This window comes from Pollachius pollachius, assembly GCF_949987615.1.
Source record: "Pollachius pollachius genome assembly, chromosome: 1".
Taxonomy (NCBI): domain Eukaryota; kingdom Metazoa; phylum Chordata; class Actinopteri; order Gadiformes; family Gadidae; genus Pollachius; species Pollachius pollachius.
In genome coordinates this window covers 12,871,913-12,899,265 of record NC_136934.1, presented here as the reverse complement: position 1 = coordinate 12,899,265, position 27,353 = coordinate 12,871,913, and the positions used below count along the sequence as shown (strand labels likewise).

General features: G+C 42.5%; 2 protein-coding genes across 2 annotated transcripts in view; one reads left to right on the top strand and one right to left on the bottom strand.

The window, feature by feature from the left end:
- The window catches only part of LOC307070954 (ADP-ribosylation factor-like protein 15), a 93,309-nt gene extending 80,033 nt beyond the window's left edge, over positions 1-13,276 (bottom strand). The window contains exon 1 of the mRNA XM_079729757.1: positions 12,943-13,276. Within this exon, the coding sequence (XP_079585883.1) occupies positions 12,943-12,954 (12 nt within the window). The 5' untranslated portion in view covers positions 12,955-13,276. The remainder of the gene's footprint in view (positions 1-12,942) is intronic.
- Positions 13,277-14,860: 1,584 nt separating this feature from the next.
- On the top strand, positions 14,861-23,362 carry snx18a (sorting nexin 18a). The gene is made up of 2 exons (XM_079751135.1): positions 14,861-16,603; positions 21,970-23,362. Exons 1-2 carry the CDS (start codon positions 15,109-15,111, stop codon positions 22,221-22,223), a joined length of 1,749 nt encoding a protein of 582 aa, XP_079607261.1. The 5' UTR covers positions 14,861-15,108; the 3' UTR covers positions 22,224-23,362.
- Positions 23,363-27,353: the final 3,991 nt, after the last annotated feature.

Here is a 27,353-nt window from a genome sequence, read left to right as displayed (position 1 = left end):
GGAAAGACGGTCTGCTTACCGTGTAGAACCCAATCTTGCATAACGCCAGGGCGAGCTGCGTGTGCTCCGACATTGTGCTCAGCAACAAGCGTTACCCTCGGCAACACGCACGCCAAGAGCGAGCCCCTTGAGTAATTGAATGTGAGGAGAAGGAGGATCAGGAGTGGTGAAGCGCGACGATTGCCAGTCAACAACATGAGAATAGACTATGGCCAGCTCCACGATTTAGTAGCCGCTGGCCAAAGACTGGTCCCTTTAACCTGACCGGAAGAGGTCAGGAGGAGCAGGCTCCTCTTTGGGCGGGATTTCTTCTCATATTCATTCATAAAAATAAAGAAAAGCCCTCCTCTTACTCGGGAGGAATCTCACAGGCTCAGCCCAGGCTAGAGATTAGGTTGTCGGAATCTCTCCCCGTTCAGATTCAAGTAGTCTGTGATAAGGCACCGGAATTAGACTGCAAATTGGATTAGCCACCACTACCCACCCAGCAGGCTATATGTTTGTTGACAGACCCATTTATGGAAGGACGGACACACACACACACACACACACACACACACACACACACACACACACACACACACACACACACACACACACACACACACACACACACACACACAATGACTCATTCCGTCCAGCCTACAGAAATGGAAAATTGATGTTGATATTACGTATTCCATTTGCATAGCAAAGAGTAGTGTCCATTTGCAACAGGTGCCTTATCCATGGACATGGAGGGACCAGTACAAAGCACCATTAGGCTGTCTTTAATGTTGCGTGCTCATTAAAGGATACAATCTCCTGCTATGTGGACACACTCCTAATGACCTCAAACTGGTAGGGAACAATTTGATATACTAGTATGTCATTGGCCATACACCTCACAAAGCGGGGGTTAGGTTTAAAAAAAGAATGCTCTAAAAGAACAGTCTTATAATGGGTCAGGGTTCACACTCTGAAAGCAAATCTTCCCTTCAGATCTACCATCGGAGCCCGCTGGATACTTGTGTTGAATCAGCAATACACATTGATAGAACCGGAATGAGAGTTACAATTGCAAGCCAGACTGCATCTTATTTGCAGTTGTGAATATAATGATTTTACTAACTATTTCAACTATCACCTCGCTGGCTAATCACAGAATGTTATGTGTAATCGGTGTGTACTAATGGACTTGAAATGTACATTAAGGATGTCTCCTTTTTAGGATAGAAGGACTACATTAAGTCCATTTTATTTGATCGAAGGAGTTGGATAAAAAAAACATATGTTTTGGGTTGTAGGAGGAACCCTACAACCCCTTGTAAATCAAGGAAAACATTGATTTACCCTCATTGTTTCAAGTTTAACTGTGTTATGTCAGGATACCTAAGTAGGGAGCGACAGATATCTTCTGATCCTCATATGACCAGAGGGTTATATCAGGAACAGTGGCCCAAATCTAGTTGCCCATGGCAACTATGTAACCGTCACTGTCCAAAGGACATCCTTGCAGAGAACTGAGGATATAAGTCACCTTTTGAAATCCTTTTAGGGATTGATGCGCTCTGCTTAGTTTATCGTTATGTGGCTGGAATACTCAGATTAAATAGTTGAAATATTAAATGTCTCTGAAGGTAAAAGTATAACTGATATAAAAGATGAATATGAACGCTTTGATGCTGGATTTCAATCGCAGTTGATTATATTCGGGATTGCATTCACAACGTCAGTGTTTTGGACTCAATAAATGCAATAATGAAAGAATGCACATTAATATTCAATAGAAGTATAATAGATAAAGACAACAGATAATAAACGTATATGTTCCACTCATTTCATGACCCTGTGTATGTTGGATGATAACTAAGGAATGTTGGGTTGTAAATAAGGAAAGCCAACAACAAATTGCATCTGATGAACAGGAGGAGTTGATTAAATAAATAAAGAGCTACTATTAATTTGTGGTTTAAATTACAAATGATTTATCCATAAAATATGTAGGCCATTCTTTATTTATTTCTGACCAATATACCTAAATATTGGAAGGACATAGTGGCCCCAGCTAGTTTATTCTGCTTTCCTTCTGCTCCATTATTTTGCAGAGGAAATACAAAAGAATTTAACATTAGAAAAAGCGTGAGAACAACACTGTAACATTGTTGTGCTTTCTGTTGAACTGAGCTATGTACCACACCCTGAGGGGGTCAGATAGGGTCTCAGTCCAACAACACACAGTAAGGTTCATGTAACCCATTTTATCCAAACACAGCCAATACTGCCAGGTAAACAACACTCCCTGCTATTCCAGACCACATCTCACTTTGTTCAGCCTCTGCGACACAAAATAGTGCTCCTCAATTCTTCCAAACTATTAAGCTCCTGTACCGAAATGCATTCACTGTTCAACTTTACCAATTTTGTCCAACACAGTAAGACCAACAGAGAAATTATTGAAAGTGTATATAAAATGGTCCTGAACACAACAAGTGCTTGTCACAATGTTAAATCATATTATCCATGTAGGCTTATGACCACTGTGATATTTACAGATACATGTGCTGAAAATCACAGCTTATCTTCAGAACAAGGGGTACCGTAGATGTTTACTGTATCGCCAGAAAACTACTTTCCCAAGATCCTGTGGGGCTGCATGATTTTACGAAACTAGTGGGCAAACATAAAGCCACAGGCGATGTCTGGTGGTATGACAACTGAAGAACATGCATGTAACACATATATATGTATGTCAGTGGCGGCCGGTGGTTTTTAAAGTGAGGGATGAAGGACTGCGCGCTTGGTTGCCATTGGCCGGCTTGCACTGTTAGTGGCGTATGGTGACATAATTATGTGAGACTCAAGTTGTTTAAGGGTGTTTTGGTGAACTAGAAAATAGCAGGGAGGGATAATAATGTGAATTGATACAAATCCACCAGTGGCAGCATTGTACTTTGAAAGCTGGTGGGCAGCATGTCTTGGACTACAAGGGCAGAAGGAAAGGATGCAAAGCCAAATATAGTTGCAAGCAACCATGAAGGGGTCCTACTGTATGACCATTTGAACGTATGACCAACAGTATGACCGTATGACCAACAGAATGAGTGTATGACCGACAGTATGACCGACAGTATGACCGTATGACAGTCTGACCGACAGTATGACCATATGACCTACAGTATGACTCTATGACCGACAGAATGACCATATGACCTACAGTATGACCTACAGCATGACAAAATGACCGACAGTATGACCGTAGACTGCCAAAGGTAGATTAGCGTATATTTTGAGAAATATAATATTGAAATAGAAGTCTTCCATACATGGAAGTGGTGAGCTTGGTCGGTATTGTAACATGGCATTGTTATGCCTTAAAAACTGGTTTAAGGCATAAACCAGTTTTTATGCCTGGTTTAACCCTTACCCTAACCATGGTCTAACACTAACCCTAACCCTTTACCGGAAGTTAACATATCAAAACAATAACCAACTCTGTTTCTAAAGCATACTGTGTCAAAATCCACTGTCAAACTGACGTTTTTTTTTAATTACGTGTGTACCGCTTTAAGGCCCAGCCTGCATTGTAGAATGGCAGCGGTTCAGAAAGACAACTTCAAAACCATGCATCCAATTTGTATTTTCAGATATCGACTTCAAATTTGGCATGGGTATACTATGGAATCTACCCTTTGTAGCCAGCCGAGCCTACGTGTTTTTCACGCAATGTTAGAGCTGTTAAAACATCGGAGATATGCATGTGTTTCATTTTAAAATGTATTTCTCTGCCGTCTTTGGCCTTATTGCTGCATATTTATCACCATATAGTCCCACAGTCACCTGGTACATGTGTGCCGAGTTTGCAGCTTTTACCACTTTCGGCACTTCAACTTGGCAGCAACATGGCAGCATGGCAGCCCGCCCACGGGCTCCGCAGCCCGGCCGCGGCAAGCCCTGCCCGGCCACGGGCTCTGCACCCCGGCCGCGGGCTACAGAAACGCCAATATATGCGAACATAGCCGCACTCTACCGCAACAAACACTAGCGCACAGCTCGGTTGAAACGAGGCATACGACTGGGCGAATTTGTTGGTTCTCGTAGCCTAGACTTAAGGGGATAACGCCTCCCTCCAGGCTGCTCCACAGCCAGGGCTCCTGCTTATTGGTTCATAGCACAGCCATGCGCTATGAGCAGACGTAGGCGGGATCCAGATCCCTTAGCTAGTCACACCCACTCAGAGGAGGACTTTCCTCCTCTCTCCCATTGAACCCCATGTTATTCACCGGCCGCCAACACTTTTGGGGAAATGAATGGGAGTCAATGGAGGCTGAGGGAGGAACGTTCTCCCTGAGGTAATTGTCAATAGGCGATAGGGGGTGTTAATGTCCCTTTATCGAGGGAAATAAACAAAGGCATTAAAGTAGTCATATTTAAGCAGGGATGTGCACAGGAATTTTGAGGGGCAGTTGCTCTGACCTGAAAAAAGACCCCCCTCCAAAAAAAGAAAAAAAACCTCACAGGCTATATGTCGGACTGAGAAGGCTCTTTAACCCTTTACTTTCTAGCATGGTCCTCTCATCTCATATTTGGTGATCAGCACTTAGGCCTGCCCTATGTGCCTCCCGGTCCACATTTTCCTCGTGTCTGGAGGCTTGCGGCTGCTCCTCATCTTAAATGTAATGTAATTATGAAAAATTAAAAAATGAGTCTGATTATTTGATCAATTAGCCTACACAGGGTCATCTTTATCACAATGCAAAGTCGCTGTCTCACCTGCTGGTTGGCTTTTTCGTAGCCAACCCTGCAGTGATGTGCTCCTCTTTGCTGCCTCCTTGATTTGTCTCTGTCTCTCCTGAATCCGCCTCTTTTCAGTGGGCATTTCGGCTTCACTTAACAATAACAAACAACACCCAAAATAGTGATAAGATTTAGGCATTTAACCATTTTGAATGAAAGAATTCATGTGATGCAATACTTCCATCATTCATTCTTCTTGCTAAAACGAAATGTTAGAAATTAACTATCAGCAGACACGTAGCTTAGTTTACCTACCAAAAAAATAGTAGCCTATGTGATAACGGGCCACTTGTCTGCAAGCTAGCTAGCTGTCTGATTATTAGGCTAAACGTTACGTGGCAAACTGAGCCTGGATTTATGAAGATTTTAATTAATTTCATAAAACTTGATGATTGTTCGTTTGTTATACATCTCAAACTCACCTTTTCCGACAACGTCAAGGCAGTCGTCTCACAAGACAACCGCGACAAATCTCTTTGGTCTAGGCACTAGGCGTATCATGCAGGCATAAGGCCCATTCACACCCTACGGTAAATACGGATACGGACCATAAATCGAGGCGGCAGTATAGAGTCAGAAGTCAGACCATTCGCGAAAATAGATAGAGTAGTATAATATCTGATATGTATATATATTGTATTTAACGTTTAATACTTATATTATACTACATACCTGACCTTTTTATTTTATTGGTCCCCTGCTTTGGCAATGAGTTATAACTGGTCATTTAAAAATGGCGCAAAATTTTGAGGAGATAATCTGCCGGTGAGGGGTGTCACGTGCCACCGCCGCCTAGGCCTACACTTTTTAATTTTATTTTGCCGATTTCGGATAGCAAAAAGCAAAATCATCTCCTCTACAGATGCCATGTTTACGATTGTCGATGCCGTTAATTTGTGACACGACAGTCACTGCCCTCTAGAGCAGGGGTGTCAAACTCATTTTGGTTCAGGGGCCACATACAGCCCATCTGATCTCAAGTGGGCCGGACCAGTAAAATAATGGTAAAATAATATCAAAATAACCTACGTCAACTCCAAATCATTAGCTTTGTTTTTCAGTACTATGCTTTATCATTCACCCTACATTTGTAGCCTACATAATCACGGATCACAAGGATATATATTAGCACAACACATTTATTCACAGATCCAGGCCAATGGAATTTAAATAAAATGCATTTCACATTCATTAACAACTGGTTTATTTTTATAGAGTTGAGTGAATACATTTTTACATCTGAACACCTGAACCAACTCACAACACTAAACAAACTCAAGTGGGAGCTATGAAGAAAGCTATCATACTGCCTTGAAAATGTTAATGTGCACATATAAATAAAATAAACAAACATAAAAGTTATAGCAGTGCATGAGCTATGAGATTAGGCTATATCAGATCAAACTGTTTTGTAGGCTACTGAAGCTGAGAATGATATGCTGCACAATATTCATTGTCGTTTAACATGAAACCTGGGTAAACTTATAAGATCTGTATTGATCAGAGTGCAAACATTTCTGAAAGAGCATCACAAGAATTAGGCACAGGCCTAATGCTGATTAACTTTTTTTTTTCTCACTGCAGTCTATTTGCTGCTGGCTCCTGAAACTTTGCATCTTTTAGCCTTTACAAGTGCATCAATATCAGGTGTCAAATCCTGAGTAGCAGCACATTTGACAATGTCATTCAAGTGTGTGTTTGTTAACCTTTTTACTTATGTTCATTACAGAGAACACCTGTTCACAAAGATAGGTAGTCCCAAACATGGATAAAACCTTTGCAGCCAGGGATGTTAATTTGGGTTACCCTGGCAAGAGATAATGATAAAATGTGCCCAAGCCCACCGACGCAAATTTCTCCTTTATATTGGTATCACACTGCAAGTCAATTATCTCGAGTTGGATGTCAGCTGGCATGTCAGAAGGCTTGACTGTAAATGGTGAGCGAAAAATGGCAAATTCCTTCTCTAGTTCACTGAAGACCTTAAACCTCTGCTTGATCTCCTGCAGCAATCCTGTTATCTTATCTTTGTATTGATCCATATCAGCATTACGTCTGGTCGCACGCACAGCGGTTAGACATGGGAAATGGGCGGTGTCACCGCTAGATAGAGTGACAGTTTTAACTTGAATGCACGTATGCTGTCATTATACTGAGTTACGATACTGTTAAGATTATTCAGGTGCTGTGTAATATCTCGGAAATTTATGCTATACAAGTCGCGGGCCTGATCAAATCATCTCGCGGGCCGGATGCGGCCCGCGGGCCGTATGTTTGACACCCCTGCTCTAGAGGATGTATTGCGTAACATCCATAACAATGCTGATACCGGACAGAGGTATGAAGGGTAGTCCTGGAGACAACTTTTGGTACGGACGGACGAATTCCGTCCGGATCCGGAGGTATGAATCGGACTTTACGCCTCGTGCCCACTGCACCCGTAGGTTGACAGATCCCCATTGACTTTGAATGGGAGCGGACGCGCAATGCATTGTGGATCCGTTCGTTCCGTTGGATCCGTCAAAAAGTTGAAAATGTTCAACTTTTTCGGCAGCGACGGATCCGTCATCCAATCAGATCGCGTATGCAAATTTAAGCACTGTGACACTACTCGGGCTCTGACGACCCTGGAAAGCTCCCCCATCCGTCAGCCACGCCTTCCGACGTCCGTTGGCGGACGCTGCAGTGGGTACGAGGCGCAGGTGCCGGTGTGGGTACCAGATCGACTCGGCTGCCAGATCGACTCGGGGTCCTAGATGCGCAATAATGACGCACTTCCTGTAAACGCTGTCTTTTAAATGCGCATGCGGGTTTCATTCATTCCCATGTTATTCCCAAGTATTAATGATCTCCTTTAGTTTTCTAATCTATGAATAATAATCGAATGTACAAAGATTGATCAAATAACATTTGCGGCTTTAGATTGATGGCTAACGTGAGCTAATAAATGTTAGCGGGGGGGGGGCTTTCATTAATATAGGATTAGTTTTGTAGGTGATAATTACTTTGACATATGTTAAAATAAAAATATATGTGTAACCAAGCGTTTTATTGTTGCCTATACTTGGGTAATATATAAAAGAAGAATCGGTTAACTCCATTCACTGAACGGGGGGATCCACTTTAATTCCATTCCGCTCACAACAGAGTCAAAACAGCGACCCACACGCATACACTTCCGTTCTGCTTCTTCAGAATAAGAGTCCCTAACAGGAACTGGGATACATATGCATTCATCAGTGCTTTTAGACGTGTTTCCAATGGCTTCGTTTGTGCGAAAGAAGGGGCTGCGTTCAATGAAATCAAAACCAAAACGGATTGAGCCTTCTTTTTATGTCCATGATTGAGCCCCGTTGATAAACAACCCTTCCCGGTTTTGTCCGTTGGCTTGTGTCGATACGACATCTGTAAGCGCAGGACCCCGAGTCGATCCGGTACCCACACCAGTCACGTGCAGCGCTGCAGCTACCTAAACAGAGTTTGCCCTCCCCCTACTGACTTTCACTCTTGGGGCCCGATTGGAAGTAAACGAGGCTACGGTTACTTTATGAATTGTTTCGAGTGGTGATTTTTTTTTTATCTAGGCCTACATAAAATTCTGCATCCATTGTACGATTTAAAAATATATTTTTAATTTTTTCCTCGGAAGGGCAGCGTGAGTCAAGGAGGGCATATGGGCAGTTGCCCGGGTAACCTGAGCAACCCCCCTGTGCACGTCCCTGTATTTAAGGGCATTAATTCATTACAGTAGTATGGGCAATCAACATTTTTCATTGTCAACAATGTCAAGGACGATCTCACTCCCTCTCCTCACTGGAGAAGCCTCCACTGATATGTGTCACACACACACACACACACACACACACGCATATATATGTGTGTTACACATATATACACACACACACATATACATATATATATATATATATATATATATATATATATATATATATATATATATATGCATGTGTTACACATACACACATACACACACACACACACACACACACACACACACACATACATATATATATATATATATATATATATATATATATATAATATAGCTATGTTTGAATTAGTGTATAACCCCAGGGAAATGGTTGTGTTTTCGTTACCTTTGAATTGGCCCAAAGGGAGCAGGTCCTGTTCCACAGTGCTACTACAGTAGCCAAGACTAGACTCGGCTCTAAAGAGAATGCATTTTCAATGAAAAAGGATAAACACCATCTTACTTGTAAGCTATAGTTGTAGTTATAGTTTGAGTTGACACATAGTTGTACAGGGTAAATAACTGGATAGAATTTAGAGCTCTATTAAGGAATCTCATCCCTTGACTCTCTAATGCTGCCATCAACGCTATCATAATTTAGGAGGGGGGAGGGGGTATTCAGTCGGTTGCAGTCTGCAACCTCAACGCTAGATGCCACTTAATCCTACACAGTCCACCCCTGGCTACCACTGCCGGAGTCGCTGATTGCAGCCCTGATTACAAGTCAAACCCTTTCAGAGGGCTTTTAATGGGCCTATCCCACAAATATTATGTAACCTAGAGAGTATCAGATTAGGGGGAAAGCACACACTCGCTGTTTAACCATCTTGCTCAAAGTAACCACATATTTACCGCCGGTGACAACAACCGAACCATTCCACACCCGTGTATATGGACTTCAAAATAGTTCAATCTGTATGAATAACAACTTGCCTGTTCTCGGTTTTTAGCTTTAAGCTTAACAAAATCAGGTATACCACTGTTTGATAGGAAATGGATCATTGGCAGTGCCACGCACAGATACCCCTTAGGCAATCAACAGAAGATGCTAACTGAAGAGCCATCAACACTCTCCACAGACTCACAAGAATTACACAAATCAATCGGTTAGGAAACCAGGAAAACACCTGAGACTCAGTGTGCTGTGCAGCTTGAACCTTTAAACCTGGGGGTTGGGGGCCGTTTTCCTGCCAGGAATGGAATGGGTATTTTTTGGCTTGCATTAGCCCAGGTCAAATCCCTTCCCATGGCCTCAGCTTATTGAAAGCTTATTGGTTGGATTTAATACAATTGGAATTACAAACATGTCTTGACTGTTAAAAACTAAAATTGGAATTGTAAACTATTATATTATGATTGTAGTGTGGGTAGATAAAATTAATTTGAAATACATGGATTTTAGGTCTTATTATTAGTTATTAAAGCTATCCTTAATGACTTGAGGTTGGGCAATTATTGAACTGGGATAGCAAACCAATTTGATTATGCGTGTTTAATAGGCATGATGAATATTAACCAATCAATGTTTTAAAAAAGAAAAAGCAGACATAACCTGCTATTTCAATATTAAAGGCTTTTGCGATAAAATAGATTAGGAGTAATAAATAAATTCATAAATCATTTCCAGTAGAGCTGGAAACCCGACACAGGATTTGTTTCGTTCCTTCAATTAATTGGATCTAACTCATAACAAAACAAGGCAGGTTACCAGATTTACAGCCAATTACAGTAACGTAACAGAAGCAGGTTGAATGGACAGGTGTGATAAACCTATAGGCCAAATCCAACCATAAAATTTGACAAGGACCGAAGAATTTCAAAACAATGGATATTAAACAGATTCACCTCCAGTAATAAAGAGTTCTAAAGCTGGGCGCTATAAGTACCCTTGGGTGTCTAGACCCTTTTCGCCATTTCAGAACTTTCCTGTCGAGATTGTTTCTATTTGTTTACATTGATAATTTCTTTCTCTTTCCCATGATAAATATGGAATGGAATTCCTCAGTCTTAAGCCTCTGTTTCATATATTTGATGCAGATTATATTGCACATAATGGGGCTCTCTGAGCAACAATTACACTAGTCGACTTACAGGGGGACATCCAGTCCACATAACTGGGCTAAGACAGGAGCAGAAGCTAGGACCTGATCTGAAATTCAAACAACCGATGCAAACATAACATGACACCTTTACCAGCTGTGATGGTACACAGTCATCAAAAAGGTTTACATATTACATACATTAGGCAGATGTTATGCCATTAAGGCTTCTCCTCATTTGGTCAGTTAGCACTCTTTCAGTGTTTGTGCATTGTATTAGAAACAAAATGTTATGCACCGCATGTGTGGCTACAAGTGCTTATATGATACAGGTTGGTGTAGGCCTACATACAAGAGCTACAATGGGAAAGACATGGGCTATACCACACTATACATAAAATGAACCATGCCACAGTCAGCAACCTAGCACAAAGGCCCTCTACAGGTAATCAGCACACAAGTGAATGTTTGGCAGAGTGTCAACTACTTTCCCCATGGCCTTTTCCTCTCCTACTGCTTACTGAACACAACATTTATACTCGGGCGTTGTCAATCCATACGCCTCTATTTATGGAGGACTCATATGTGAAGTATATTACTGTCTGTCCTCATCGTTGGATGGTTGTTATCACTGAATCAAGGTGAGGCCATCGTGATTTGGATTCAACATTGCACACGTTTATCTTCCCTCATTAGATAAAGAAAAGTTGTATCATGGCACACTAAAAAGATTAGGCAGATGCTGTGGGAGAAATACAGCATACACTCAATTACTCATTGAGTCATTTAGGCTCTTTCATCAAAGGTAATCTATGAAGGAATGATGATCTTCTTGATTTTGAATGATGATCTTAAATGAGCAGACAGGCTTATGCTCATGGATCTCTTCAGCTTGGCTGCGGCACCACGGATCGAAACATACCCTGAACCATTGGGTAGGGAGTTACGTCACCCTTACTACTACTCTATCCTGCCCTGACCAAGTGGTGAGGGCTCCAGCCACCGGCTTATACATCTTATGGAGATCTCTGGTACATGCTGTACATGTTGTCTGTTTGTGTCATTAAGTAAGGCTGCATCATGGCAAAAGCTGGCACCAGAGCTGAAGGCCTATCTCAGTACAGCAAATGGTCTTTCTTTATCAATAGCAGTGAAACAGCATCAATACACAATGGCAAATGGCACTGACCCAGCAAGTTGCTTGCTGCTTTCAGTCACATGTGATGGTGTAAGGTTACTATAAACAGGCAGCATAAGGAGGCATGGCTGAGTAAATACGGTTAAAGTAATGTTTCTTGAAATATTACTGATTTGGCTTTGGATAGAGAATGTTTGGAGCCTGTGATGTGGGCCATGTCTCTCCAGGAGGCAAGTCTAGAGCCTGTTGAGCTGCTGACCCCTGGGACCAGAGCAAGCTCTAAAATCTCTGACAGGACAGCTGTGCTCCGGTGACACAGTGGGCCGGATCTTCGGAAAAGCTTTTATCCGTCAACGTGAGCATTTGCTTGTTGTGGGAGATTGAATGTTGCTAATGTCTGAGAAGATTGTCCATTCCATTAGGTGTACATATGTTAGGACTTCTAAAAAGGCTTTCAGTTTTTATTAGATAAACATCAATCAAATGTGTATTGATGTGTTACTACGGCTCAGTAAGTACTTACTAGGTTCTATAATTTACATTGAAGACTAGCTGATAAACCTGGATTGACAAATTCCTGTGAATACATTGCATTATCTACCAACTCCCTGGGAAAGCATATTGCTGTAACTTCCTTTCTATTATTGTACTGTATAGCTGAATCCATCCCTAAGGTATGGACAATGGCCCCAACCCGTAATCAGCCATAGCCTACCCAGAACCCACGATACTGGGAGTTGTAAATCTGCTGGCAGTGCTACTGACAAACAAAGCCAAGACTGATGTTGTACTGCCACATGCATTGCCCTTCATTGATGGCCAATGCATCCCTCAAACTCAACTGAATGGGGTCATCGTTTCTCAAGGTAGCCCAACTATTGGACATAGGGTAACTAGCTTCAGGAGCAACTAGCCTCACCTCAGCAAATATCAGCAACTCTCTTACATATTTAGAATAGTAATTTGCAAAACTCAAGAGTCATCACGAAGATACTCGATCGGCCAACACCTACATTGAAGATAGCGAGACGACATTGCCACATGTTGTCACAATAGGACAGAGTAGTTTTGTAACACGAATGCTGCCTTGTATACCTGCCTGGTATCCACACCTGAATGACATTCTGCTGGAAGATCCCTACCGGCAACAGAGGCGACGACAAAGCAGATCTCCCATCGGAATCGCAACGGCAATGCAAGGCGAAAATATTACTTACCAGATAATCCATGTATTTAGGTCCAGTTGCAGCTCCACTGATTAGTTTCCAATAATTCCGATAGTTTGCTTTGGCTAGTGCAGTTGTAATAGATGTAAGCACACGACGCTTTGTATTCCCCGCCTCTCGAGGAGCAGAACAACAATAAAATCAGCTTTAGGTTAAGATTACAAATAGAAGCCGTCGCTTTCTGCTAAACTATACATCCGGCTAATAGTACAGCAGTCAAACTACGTGCTGAATAACGGCAATAACGCCTGGTTAGTTATTTTTTTGTGAATAAAGACCCTCTCGCCCACCGGCTGAGTTCTAGTTTTATCACACAACATCAGTGAGCGTTTGGTTGAGGAAACTATGAAGACTACAACGCTACGTCATTCAGAACGTACTAGCGCGTAGCGTGGTCACATGACCAAACACATGGTCCCTATTTTCATTTTGTAAAGGGGACGCTGCATGTATCGTTTACCTGTCCATATCTAAAGTCATAGGTTGTGCTTTTTGACTCTATGTATGAAAGATGGAATTTAAAATAATTGTATAATATTTTTTTGTGGCACAGTATCAGTGTAACCATTTTTTTTAACCCGCACATAAAATAAGGCCTATTATATATCACAATTTATGGCATCACATGGAAATATTGAATAACCATACTGTAAATGCTTAATATGTGTCCCTCCATTTTTTATTGTAGCTACTGTGGGGATAATACTGAAGGCCACATATACACGTAGTACAAATAAATAGGCTCTCGGCCTACTATAAATAACATCTCACTGAACACATTAAATGGCTTGGTTTTGGCAATGATTTACATAGGCTTCGCAATATTAGATACATTAGCCTCGTGTGCGTTTATGGTTGCAGGATGTACGTAACGCACTGTACGTAACGCATTCTGCTCCTTATCATTGAGCCACTGCTTTTTGTGATTGCTGACCTCTGGTGATTTGATGATCATAATTTCCTTTTTGTTCTTTAAATTGTGTATCGTCTGACCATTCACTATGGTTTTTATATCTCTGAAGTGCAGCTAAATTTATTTTTACGTTTATCAGAATCAAGATTGTTGTTCATCAGAATCAAGATTTATCAAGACAATTTTAATTTAAACACCAATAGCCACAAGACGGCAGCATACTACTTAATATGAAGAATGAGAATGAACACAAAAGAGGAGCGAGAGAGAGAGGGGGGGAGAGAGAAAGGGAGAGCGAGAGAGAGAGAGAGAGAGAGAGAGAGAGAGAGAGCGAGAGAGAGAGGGATAGAGAGAGAGGGAGAGAGAGAGAGAGAGAGAGAAAGATAGACAATTTCGTTTTAACTGACTAAATTCCCAGACTATTTCTCTATTACAAACGTTTGTTTCACACAGACTCGCATTTTAAAAGAATGATGGTTTTAAGAAAGGTTTTTTGTAGACTTGTGAAATTGTTTTGCAAAATGCGGTACCTTGCACATAAATTTTGCCTCATAGACATATTCGTGTCGTCTGATTCATCGTGGTTCGTAACTGACAACATTCAAGCTCCTCCCTCTGGTTATTCGGTTCCTTGCTGTTGCAGAGCGCTTCACTCGGCTGAGAGAGGACCCTGAAATGGAGCGTTATCCCGGTCAAGCACCACACAATTTCCGGTCTCTTCCTTCCCTTCAGTTATGTACGGTAGTTAACAGCGTCCCGGAGCGAGAATAAGCAAAACACGACAAGAAGAACAACGACAAGGGGAAAACAAAAGCAATATCCGAAACATGTTAAGGACATAGATTTTCCTTTATCCCTCGTCTTTTGCATCTAAACACATTTAACATAAAGTCCCGCCTTCTATCTCTCTAATAAACGCCCATTTGGAGCATCGCGTTGCATGCTTGCTGTGGTGAGATGAGAACGCCTGGGAACCAGGTTAGCGCTTCACAGAAAGTGTGGCAGTCGACAGCGCAGAGGCTCAGCGTTGCAGCTCATGCGCGGTGTGACCTCTGCAGTATAGAGCCAACCATCTCTTAACGATTCCTCTACGATATTTAATGATGTTGATTTCAATGACTGGAAAAATAACTTGGTGAAAAGGAAACACGTGTACGTTTGTAGACGCAGTTCAGTAGTTCAGAGGGCTGACCGGAGTACTGTTCACTTCGACTCGGTGCGACCATCCAGGTTGATGGTAAACGATGGCGCTAAAAGCAAGAGCACTATACGACTTTAATTCGGAAAACCCCGGAGAGATATCCGTGAAGGAGAACGAGATTGTGACTCTGTTTAGCGAACAGGACATCGAAGGCTGGTTTGAGGGAGCCAACAGCAAGGGGGACAAGGGATTATTCCCTGCGTCCTACGTGGAGATAGTAAAGAACGACACCGCGTCCGCCGCGGTCGTCAACAACAACAACAGCAGCACATCTGGGCATGCTCCCCAGGGCTCTCGGTACGCCAATGTATCCACCGGAGGCTTCGATGCCTCATATCAACCTCCGAATAAAGTTGAGAACTCTTCATCTCCGGGATTCCCCGGGTTCTCACCCCCGGGTCAAGCATCACAGCATAACGTCTATCCCGACACCAGCCAAGGCAGTGAGGATGATTGGTACGATGACTGGGATGACAGCTCCACGGTGGCCGATGAACCACCGGTCGGTGTCCCTCGGGATTTTGAAGTATCTTCGAAATACAGGGTGTCCTCGGTGCAGAGAGGCGCTGCACAGCAGGCGAAAAGTTCCGCCACCGTCGGTAAGAATTTGAACAGGTTCTCCACCTTTGTGAAGTCAGGAGGCGAAGCGTTTGTGCTGGGAGAAGCGGCAGGCGATGTGAAAGACTGGGACAGACTCTGCGTGGTGATGGGTCAGTATGGCCCGCAGTGGCAAGATAACCCCTACCCGTTTGCCTGTACCATCGATGACCCTACTAAGCAGACCAAGTTTAAAGGTATGAAAAGCTACATATCTTACAAGCTGACACCCACGCACACTCAAACCCAGGTGAACAGAAGGTATAAGCACTTTGACTGGCTTTACGCCCGCCTGGTCGAGAAGTTCCCTGTCATCTCCGTGCCACACATCCCTGAGAAGCAGGCCACCGGGCGCTTCGAGGAGGACTTCATCTCCAAGAGGAGGAAGGGCCTCATATGGTGGATGGACCATATGACCAGTCACCCTGTGTTGTCCAAATGCGACGTGTTCCAGCACTTTCTCACCTGCAACAGTACGGACGAGAAGGCCTGGAAGCTGGGCAAGAGGAAAGCTGAGAAAGATGAGATGGTGGGCGCCAACTTCTTCCTCACCATCAGCACCCCCGTCGCGCCTATGGACCTCCAAGAGGTGGAGAGTAAGATCGACGGCTTCAAGACCTTCACTAAGCGGATGGACGAAGGATCCATGCAGCTGAACGTCACCGTCAGCGAGTTCGCCCGCAAACAGATCAGTGGTTTTAAGAAGGAGTACCAGAGAGTGGGCCAGTCCTTTAAGATCCTCAGCCAAGCCTTTGAGTTGGACCAGCAGCCGTACTCTGTTGGACTTAACCGAGCCATCTCCATCACTGGGGATGCCTATGAAGCGATTGGGGACTATTTTGCTGAGCAGCCCAGCAAAGATCTTGATCCCATCATGGATTTGTTAGCACTTTACCAGGGCCACCTGGCAAACTACCCAGACATCATCCACGTCCAGAAAGGTAAAACACATAATTAGTTAAATGTGTCACAACTCGCCAGCCTTGATTACTATTATCAGTGTTATAGTCTCATGAAATTGTCTCTCAACAATTGTATATACTGTTGGGTGAACAAACAGTTTATGGCCACAACCTAAATTTCCCACGAAGCATACTCTTGTATTATGACCTTTTAAGTGCAAAATACAAAATAGCTAAGCCTAGGCAGAGCTATGGTAACTAGTTGAATACAAAACAAGCAGAAGCTGCCATTGGGTCACATGAAAAACCTTTTCATATTTTTGTAAATGACTAACCCGTAGGAATCTGATTAAAAAACTGCAGACAAACGTGTAGGGAGTGACCGAGAAATCAAATGAAATCTTAAATTGTCTCTTAAACAGATTCTTAATGATAGAATGCGTCTGGTCATTTCAGACAGTCAAAACAAAATAGATTATATTAGTGTCCTCTAGGTTTCCTCCCACATAGGCTCATCACTGCATACTACTGTAAGATCAAAGATACAAATGGGAAGGGTCAAACAATAAAAAGGTCTTTATTGACAGTGTGGTATTATTTGTTTGCCCTCTGGTGTGTTGTTGTTCTCTGACCATACAGCTGCCTATGCAACCGTGGCTCGTTTGTCTTTGCAATACAAAAAGCCTAGCAGGTAATGTTTGCATTGGGAGAATTTAACCAGGTGCTCCATGTCTAGTGTCACTCCAGAGACTGCAACACATGATGGAAGCCCTGTCTAGCTGGGTTTGGTTAGATTTTTTCATGGCTGCAGAAGAGCAGATTCATGTATAGATTGATATTGAGGTCAGTAAGTCATCATCGACCGTAGAAAAGAATCGGCCGCCCACAGAAAGAAACATACATCTGTCCCATTGTGTGTCTGTCAGAGATGAATATGGTTGTGGAAGGGTCAGACACTATTGAAATACTGCATAAAGATAGGCGTCATAACCCCCTGTTTACATATCTAATAATGAAACACACTCCTTTGCTTTGCAAGGGGAGAACAGAATGGGTAGGCTTATCTGCCTAATCAGCATTCAGGCTGTCCACTTGCTGACTGATAAATGACTGCATTCCCAACCTTACTAAATGGCTGAACAAAGGGTTTTATGCTTTTTTTTAAATTCAGCAGGGCCTGCTGAATACAAAAAACTGGTTTTGTTTGACACACATTCAAAAGCGGAAATGTGACTAAGCCGACCAGACCTTGGAGAGGTCAAATAAGAATGCAAACGAATCCTCTTCATAGAAGCTGATAGATTGTGTCCAGCAATACTTGATTGTCAATTGTCGGAGTCAAAGCTTACCCGGCACGCGAATGAACTTCAAACATGTTTATAGGCAATAGAGTTTTTCATCACTAGTTAAAACAGCTTATGGTTTCAAAAAGCTGTGAGAAAAGGGCCTGGAGGTTCATATTTCAATGTTAAAAAGGACTAAACCCACAATTGAAATGAGCTAACATTAGCCATGCGTCTGTTGAAATCCTCTTTGTCCTGAAGGAGACCAGGGAATTTGGGCCTGGAGTGCTTTTGGAATGCTTTTGGAAAACAGGCTAATTTGTTTTACCGTTCTGGAGTCACACGAGGAAACCTGCCTTGGTACAAAAAAACCTGATAGTAGACATCACATGAAGTGGCCTACACAGCTGATTAGAAGATGATCGGATTATGCTATGAAGCAAGCATATAATGTAATGATGGACCTCTCCCTCTCAGTCTATTGAACGTGGAACACCTTATTTGTGGACATGGAGATAACAGATGTACCAGTATTAGTCACTGCCTTAAAATCCCTGTGCCAATCTGGGCCTACGGAGCACTAAAATGTCCCGAAGGTATTAAAAAAATATTGTCCATTTCTTCTATAGTAGAAAACTACTCATAGTTTTAATTCAAGTCAAAGTAGTAATTGGCTGAGACTAAGACAAGATTGGAGGCTAGTTTAAGATCAGTTGGATGTAAACATGAGACTTGACAAACCTGTTTATTTTTTCCATTGTCACTTAACTTTTTGTTACAATGCCATGTCATCATCACAAATGTACAATGGCTTATATATTGCCTATTATTATAATGATGCTGCAATGCTTTTAGCTAAATATAGTAGCTTAGCTCCAGGTTGGCTAAATTCCAATCAGTGATTCCGATAGCGTGGTGCGCCAGTGGTTACACAGTGTTCAAAGTAATGACCTTACACACAGTTAACATCCATCCGTTCATTCTTCAGCTAGCACTACAAAGCCCCCTGGCATGTAAAGAACTGCAAATGCTGCAACATGGAGATGCCTCTAATTACAGAGGGGGGCGGGGGGGCTTTTAATGAAACTGTAAAGGCTGGCAGCCTATAGTTCACTGACATGTCATTGTGGTGAGGATAATACCATGCAGCTGGTAGCTCACATCGTCCTGAAAAGAAATTTGGTAGAACCATGCTGTTACACAAACCTCCCGTCCTGTGCCCCCTGTACACAGGACCAAAGCCAGGCCTTGCCTCTGGCTTTTTACCAGACCTACACCTACTCAACATCACCTTTTTTCCCTCCTCCATAGATTTATATGGGCTCTCTTTCCCTTTAATGGACGGGAGGGGAGGAGAGGGAGACAGGAAAGTGTGGTAGAAGAAGAGAGCGAATGACAAATCTGAATCAAACCTCTGTGGCTATGAAGGTTTGTCGCCTAAATGGTTATCCTGTTGCTTGTGTATTTCTTATCAGGATCGATTGATAGATTCAGCTCTTTGTTGGTAAACAATGTTTTTTTAATTTGTTGAGAGAAAATGTTGCTGAATGCTCCTCCTCGAGAGAGCCTCTGTTTCGTTCTACGGCATAGAAAGGACACCAGCTGACCACATACCTTGTCACTAAGGTTGACTTAAATATGGTAAAAGTTTTGTGGCTTTCGCACCCCACCCCCTCCCCCCTCCCCTTCTAAATATGAAGAATGGGAAGTGAATGTTTGCTATTAGTAGAATCCTCCTGGTCAGTGCCATTTTTAGCATCAGGTCAGCAGTCAGCTCACGGAACTGCCAGCAGACAGTCTGTTTTTATTTGACCAAAATGGTAACAACTAGAAACCTGAGACTTCCCCCTTTGGGCATCGAACCTCACTCTATCGATCTCTTGTCTCCATGGAGACGCCATTAACAGAGATCACTGAGGCCAAGCTGCTAATGTAAAGTCGTAATGGGACATTAATGTATTTTGCTTTGCTGGATACACTATATTTGTATATAGATGTTGTTGTAGACGATTAGCAACCTTGTCTTCTGCGGTTTCGGGAATTCATTTTTTTGACATAACACGTGACCTAGTAGTATAAGACAAAGTCCACAACTGATGCTATAGGGGAAGTTGAAACTGAGCAGTAAAATGTATGACCAGACAAGCTAGCTTAATAATGGATTTCTTCGCAGAGGAGTGGCATTCTTAAAATCACGTTTCTTAAAAACAAGAGGACTGAGACATATGTAATGATTTAATAAGTCTGCAAAAGTCATTTGCCGTTCAATTTATCAAAATGGATCCTTTGGAATCCAATCCAATTTAATGGGAGACAAAAACTGCTATTTTCCATTCAAATATGTTTCTCTTTGTTAGATAATCCAATGTTTGCTATTGTCATGATGAACAATATTAGGTATAAAGAAACCGAGAATGGGATTGATCATCCCATTGTCATCGTAGACTTCATTCAGACATCGTAGACTTAATACAGATCCAACTGCTAGCTATGGAAAGTAGAAAAAAATATTATAAAAACAATGGGTTTGCCATGTTTTGAAATTGATTTTTCCCTACATTGATTTGTGACAGAAATGTCAATCATCCCCTACAACCTGACCTTTGCATTAGACTGTAAATTCAGTGTCTGATTGGTTTAGCCACTACGCCTTCATTGATGCCAGGTAGCCACAAATTGGCTGGGCTATTTCTTCCATCCAAACACTAGGCAGAATAGTGTGGATGATACATGTCTAAAATATTCCCAGTGAGTAATTGTTAGTAAAACCAACATTGCATTACATGATCAACAGAAAATAATTGAGCATTGGCATTCCAGTCGCATGAGTTTGACTCTAGTTTCAGTTCACAGGCTAGCAGTCGCATGATGTTATGTAACCAGGCCTTATGTAATGGCTGTATGGGCTGCCTTCCATCCAGGCATGATGGTTTGCATAGACCATTATGGACTGAGACACTAATTATTAATCACGGGACCGCTTTTAAAGCAGTGTTTCACTAGCAAACATGCACGCCCACACACACTAGATAACTTTCAAAACATGGTAAGCACCATTGGGATTCACCCTGAAGTTATTTTTCAGAAAAAAATCCTTCTAGAAAAATATTACTTCGTTCCTTCTATTTCCAAAGTATGGTGTGAGCCTGCGTCTCATTTCCCTCTCCTACTTATCATGGTATTTTTGGAATGGGTGAATCCAAAGTAGAGACTGCAAGAAGGAGAAATAATGTTGATTTCCTAATCTTTTTTTTATTAATTTTGTTTTAACTGGCAATTAAACAATGTGTATATATAAGCTACATATATTGTGCAGGCATGTACATAATACTGTTGGGGAGAGGTGTTATACCGGCAGGTTGCAAGCATGGGGTGTTTCATTTGTCTGTCTTACTAGAAACCACGACTGTGAAATGAGAGCATGTTTTTCCTTCTAAAGCCACAGACCTCAGATAAAACGTTCAGACTATATGAGTAAAGGGGGTTTTTGTTGCTTTTATTTCCCTTAAGTGGCCATAAAAGATGAAGTTTGTTGGGATTGTTTCATTAGCCAAGTTTGACACACTCTCAGGCTTAAAGAACTACCGCATTTGACCTGCATTCAATATACCACTAATACACCAAACCAAGCTGTTGGGTTTTTCTCATACTTAGAATACCAAGAATTCTAAGTATGAGAATAGAGTACCAACACGGGCAGAGGGAGGTCTTAGTCAAACTCTGTACATTTATTATTAAAATAAAGCAAATGGTGAATGCCCTAACATGGATGTTTTGGAAAATGCCTTTGCAATGACCTCTGGTCTGATATTTATAGTTCTCACTCACTTCCCCCTCACATTTTCCCACAGTTATAGTTTTGGTTCAAACAGAAGTTTGAAGACTGTAAATTGAACAGAGATTAGAAAGAAGGATTTAAATCGAGTACTGGTTAAATGCATAAGATGATATCTGACCATTTCCCATCAGGACTATAACCAAACCTATAGTGTCTGTGTCTTAATACATACATCTCCATTTAGTAAACCTGCGCCCCTGATGGGGTATCAATATTCATAAGAAACTACAATGAGCCCCACCTAATCCACACAACTCTGCCCTCCGCTTCCTCCTTCCTTGCAGGTGCCCTTACGAAGGTGAAGGAGAGCCAGAAGCACGTGGAGGAGGCAAAGATGGAGGCCCCACAGGCGGAAGGCATCAAGGAGCGCTGCAACATCATCTCCTTCGCCACCATGGCGGAGATCCAGCACTTCCACCAGATCCGCGTGCGCGACTTCAAGGCCCAGATGCAGCAGTACCTCCAGCAGCAGATCGGCTTCTTCCAGAGAGTCACGGGCAAGCTGGAGGAAGCCCTGCAGAAGTATGATGACGCCTAGTAGGGTGCTGTCGCTGAAGATGACCCCCAACCCCCCAGCCCCGCCCCCTCTGCACTTGTGATGGGGTCGGCACCTCTCTGTCATCACGAGCGGTGACTGCTTAGCCTCCTGCTAGCCTAGCACCGCAATGCTAGGGCGGCTGCTTTTCCGTTCTTTCTTTCTTTCCAGGGAAACGTACGAGGAGTCAACACGCTTCCGTTCTGTTGAAATTAATAACCACGGATCCCCGCTGAGCAGTTGATGGTTGGGGGGGGTCGATTCAGGTTCATCCTCAAGTGAAGAAGAAGAAGACCGAAACAATCAGAATGACAGTTCAGAAAAGACATGGAGCTATCTGCCTCTTCTTCAGATGTGCTATTTGGTAATGTACATGGTGCTTTTCAGCTCTTTTTATCACTCCAGTGTCCGACTGATGCTTTTAAATGACTCGTTTTCCTGAGGAGAAACACCTGGACTTGCATCCAGAAGTGGTGTAATCCACCAGGATGTCTTGTGCGCTGCCACGTAAACTTGTTCCACACGCGCTGGCCACAATGAATGTTTACAGTCCGCCCGATAGTCCCAGCACCCACTGTCACTACTGTCTCACTGTGCCTTCTCTTTTTTGTTAGCAGCTGAAGGATTTTTTTTTATAAATATATATAGATATATATCTATATGTAGACTAATTTTAGCCAGATTTGTTCTTGAGAAGGGTTTTTCCAGTCTTTCCAGAGGAGGGTATGTAGGTGGGTGACTCGGCTTCGGGGGATTTTGGGAGGAGTTACCATGGGAACCGATGAAGGAGGAACCCCCCCCCCACCCCAGGGGAAGCACTAGGCGGCACTACAGATGACGCGTAGAGTTTACCTGCTTTGACACTCGACTCTCGTGTGATCAACGGGGCACCGCTCTACACAAGAAGAGAGAAGCAAATTAATATTAAAGTTTTCTCGGTTGTTAGACAGTGTTCTCTAGCCAGGAAGAGGATTTCTCGCCTGTCTTCACATCCACCGAACACACACATATACATACACTTACACACACTCTTTCTTAATAAAGCAAATGTATGGACAGTTCGGTTCACCTGGATGGCTGTATTGTAATTTATATGCTGGTTGCATAGTAAAGACTTAAGGTAGAAGTGAAGAAATAAAATATATTCTTCAAATACAGAGCATATTTGTTTTATGCTTTTTTTATTTTCTTTTTTAAAGCCAATGCAAACTATTTAGAGATATCTTGAGTACCATTTTCAATATTAACATTCATTTACCTTTAATATTCCATGGTTCTAATGTTCGGGAGCTGGACCCAAATGCAGTTCTTGAACTTGGGACTAAAGAAAAAAACTTTAATCAGAGGTAAATCAAAAAATCATTTAACAAACAGGTTAAATATAAAACTTAAAACGTGAACTCGCAGGCAGCGGTTAGAATGAACTACAGCGACTTACGACATCCATAACAAGGAAATCACATGTGGAAAGGGCTTAAACAGACATGATAAATATAAACAGGTGAACACAATTATCTAATTAACACCGGTGGGCCAGAGGCCATCTGCAGGGCAGCAACAACACAGAAACACTTTGAACAAACTGTTGAACAAAACAATGAGCCAAACCAGGAAAGATAAACATAAGCACAACTCCCTTTAATCTTAACAGTGTCATGCTCAATAGCCATTGTATTCTGGGCCCCTTTGAAATCTGAGGTTATTTTCTGTACTTGTTTTGACCCTGTCTATTTATTCTTGCCATGAGAACAGCAGAGAGGGAAGAACGGGGAAGGCTAGGTCTAGTGCTCACACAGGATATCTCGGGAGGACCGGAGTGTGTCTGTGTCTGTGTCTTGTCAGCGATGCGGTCTTCTTCAGACAGCAGATCTGCAAAGGGCACAGAGCCTGGATGGCCTTCTGGGACATATGCTCACGGTCAGCAAGCTAGTTGCAGGCTGAAATATTCAAGCAAAAATAGTTTTGGATACAATGGAAGACATTCCCTTAATAATTCTCCATTTATAATTGTAATGCATGTGCTTTTTGAGTGTGGCATTCCAGTTGCTTTAAATTATTAACTTTGCTTCGATTTACTTTCACAGTACTGTAAACAGTAATGTCCGTAAACATTCATTGAGCATACATCAGTTTTCAAATTATTTCGGCCATTATCAGCCTCCCTCCCTGCCTGTATGGTGGTTGTGGGATCCATGTGTGATAAATGCTAGGGTTGCATAGCGTGGTCTAAACGGAGAGCTGGATAGGGGCTGATTTGTGTCCCTCCCCATCAAGGTGTCTCTGCTGGTGGCTGGCAAGCCCATTAGATCTTCCCCTCCATGTTTAATATATTATTACTTCTTCCATCGTCTCCCGGCCGCATTCGGTTCTGCACTTAGTGAGTTATTCAAGGGAATCACAAGCTGACTGCTGTATTCACAAACCACCACTGCCATTCAGAAGCCAACTGCTGCCTATTGTATTTAATTGATTCCCGAAGTATACTGATGTACTGAAGACATCGGTAGCCATGATTTACATTGATTTTGCATCGCTAAATTCTCATCCATCATCCATGAGGCTGCATATTCAGTTCTTCATTTGGCCTTCATTTCTTTTAAAGGGAAATACTTAAAGTCCTATTTGTGCAGAACTTTGTAAGGGTATAGACAGTCACAGAGCATAGTTGCATTTCCATTCGATTCTAGGCAAGACATGGTAACAGATGGAAGTGATGGCAACCTCAGGCCTTCAGTATGGTGCCAGTGAGGCCTTGGGAACTAGATGTCCCAATTCTTCAAATCAGGGCCTTTGGGCATGTTCTCCTACAACCATTAACAGTAGAGATGTAGATACACGCTATATTGTTTTTCCATGGGGGAGGCTACTGTGGGATAACATATGCTGGTTCAGATCAAATATAAATGCTATCTAATAATACAAATTGTCACATTGTCATGTACACAATTCTTCTGGTTCCACCACATGTATTATCTTTAGAATGACAGAAAAATGGGAACCCAAATGTCTTGAGAAAAGAAACATAAGAAAGTCAACAGCCAAGTACATTCCACTGAGAGAAACTTTGGGCTCATGTTGTAAGTGAATTGCCTCAGATGCCTTCCAGATGTGGCGGTGGAGCGGAACATTGGAAAACATGATGCAATTGGTCATCAGGTCAGTGAAATGGCTCTGAGCAAGAGGGTTGAATAGGCTGCTTCCTATAGGACTTGTTGCTGGAGGCTTGGAGGGCTGCTGGTTCTCCTTCCTATAAATCCACCTGTCAAAGTGGGCCTGAGCAATGAACCCAATTTCCTAACAGCCAAAGAAACCACCATCAGCAGATGAATGCGTGTGAATGAACGAGGAAATGTAAGGCATTGATTGTCAAAAGCCCTTGGATTCAGAGCGCTGGTTAGAAAAACCAAAGTCGATTCACCATGGATAAATACGGCACTTGAATCCGCTGAAAATCGACCAGAACCTTGCGTTCCTCTGGCGTCTGGGTGGACCTGAACAAGCGATGGCAGCTAGTCTCGGCCCTTGGCTCAAATGATCTCCACATCTGCGGCATTTCTTTGTATGCAGCAGTTCATATTGAACCAGGTGGAACAGTGACTAATATTACCCACTTTTGTCCTCCATCATCTGTTTTTATCCATATTTCCAAGGCTTTTCCTACTGTTTGTTGGGACACCTCAGCCATGGCTCTGGCCCCCTGCCACATGCCTCGCCACATAGAACACATTCATAATGACTTAACCATGGCCTCAAGATCCCTCATTTAATTATACCGAACTCCTGCTACCCTTAACCCTGTGTCATCCAATGGTTATGCTAATAGGGAGAGAGAGAGAGAGAGAGAGAGAGAGAGAGAGAGAGAGAGAGAGAGAGAGAGAGAGAGAGAGAGAGAGAGAGAGAGAGAGTGTGTGTCAGTTAGTGTTTTATTATTTTCCTGTCACCTGTCGACTTCAGCCACATAATCTCATTATTTCCAATTTAGGCTACTTTCACAATGTGATTTGGCAAAAAAAGGTATGCTAGAAATCTATTGCCATGATCTAACTCCAACTTCCTTCAATTGCGTTTATTTTCAATTGAGGAAGCTCACGATATAATGGCAGGAAATGAGGGACCACATACAATTTTGATTGTATGTGGATTGTATGTATATTTTTTTCACACAGTATTGATTTTGTGTGAACGGAAGGCAAATCTTAATAAATGATTCACGGCGAAAGGAAGTGGTTTGCTTAACATGGTAGGGGGAGACCGCTATTGCAAGATATTACTGTGGAGAACACAAGTGTTTCCTACTCCACAGGACATCAGCGTAAAACAGTGTCCATAGAACCGGGAATTCTCATACCGTCAGCACTAACACTGCAGATTCGGTCCATCCCAACCAATTTTTTATTTTTTTCACGAAAGGGGCTAAAACAAAGCCATTCCAATTCCACTAATCTCTAGATCACTCTCTTTTGTGTTAATCTTTCACATGTGCTCTGACATGTATATTAATGTGCTTGCTCACATTAAGCCGGCCAACCATAGCCCCCTTAAATATGCACTCACAGTCATTACTCAGCACAAAATATCTCCCGTCCAGATTTTAGTGGTTGAGATAAACGCGAGAAGAAAAACCTTTGTGAGTGCCAATTCATTTCAGTCTGTCCTTTTTGGGGAGTTCATGTGTTTGGAATGTAAAGGATTTGCTTGTGCTCAGCATATTTCGTCCGGGAACGGGGAGCAGGGCGGGGGTGGGGATTCATTTCAGATCTGTTTCCAATTACAGCCGAGCCTACGCAGCCTGGCCCTTGATCAGAGTCAGGACTCTGTAACAGAACGAGAGAGAGAGAGAGCTGACCTACAACCAGAAGGCATGAATCTGTACTTCTGAGTTCTGCTGAATCAGCGTGGATGGATCCTCCATGTTTTTGGGAACCAGGCTTTATCATCCCCTCTACGGGATGGATGGTGAGGACCAAACGCTGCCTCTGAATGAGAGGGAAGCAGGAGAGCTGCTCAGGAGATGATCCGAGGTGTGGACTTCTCTTGTCTCCTGATCGATGGTTCATATATCGGTTGTTATTTGTCTGATGTTCAGACCACAGTTTAATGTTTATCTATTTTACAAAGAACTGAAGAACTGGG

Excerpts from the sequence above, each read along its gene's own strand:
- snx18a (XM_079751135.1), top strand. The coding sequence starts at position 15,109 with ATGGCGCTAAAAGCAAGAGCACTATACGACTTTAATTCGGAAAACCCC. Across the intron at positions 16,604-21,969 it reads CATCATCCACGTCCAGAAAG|GTGCCCTTACGAAGGTGAAG; the intron begins GTAAAACACATA and ends CCTTCCTTGCAG.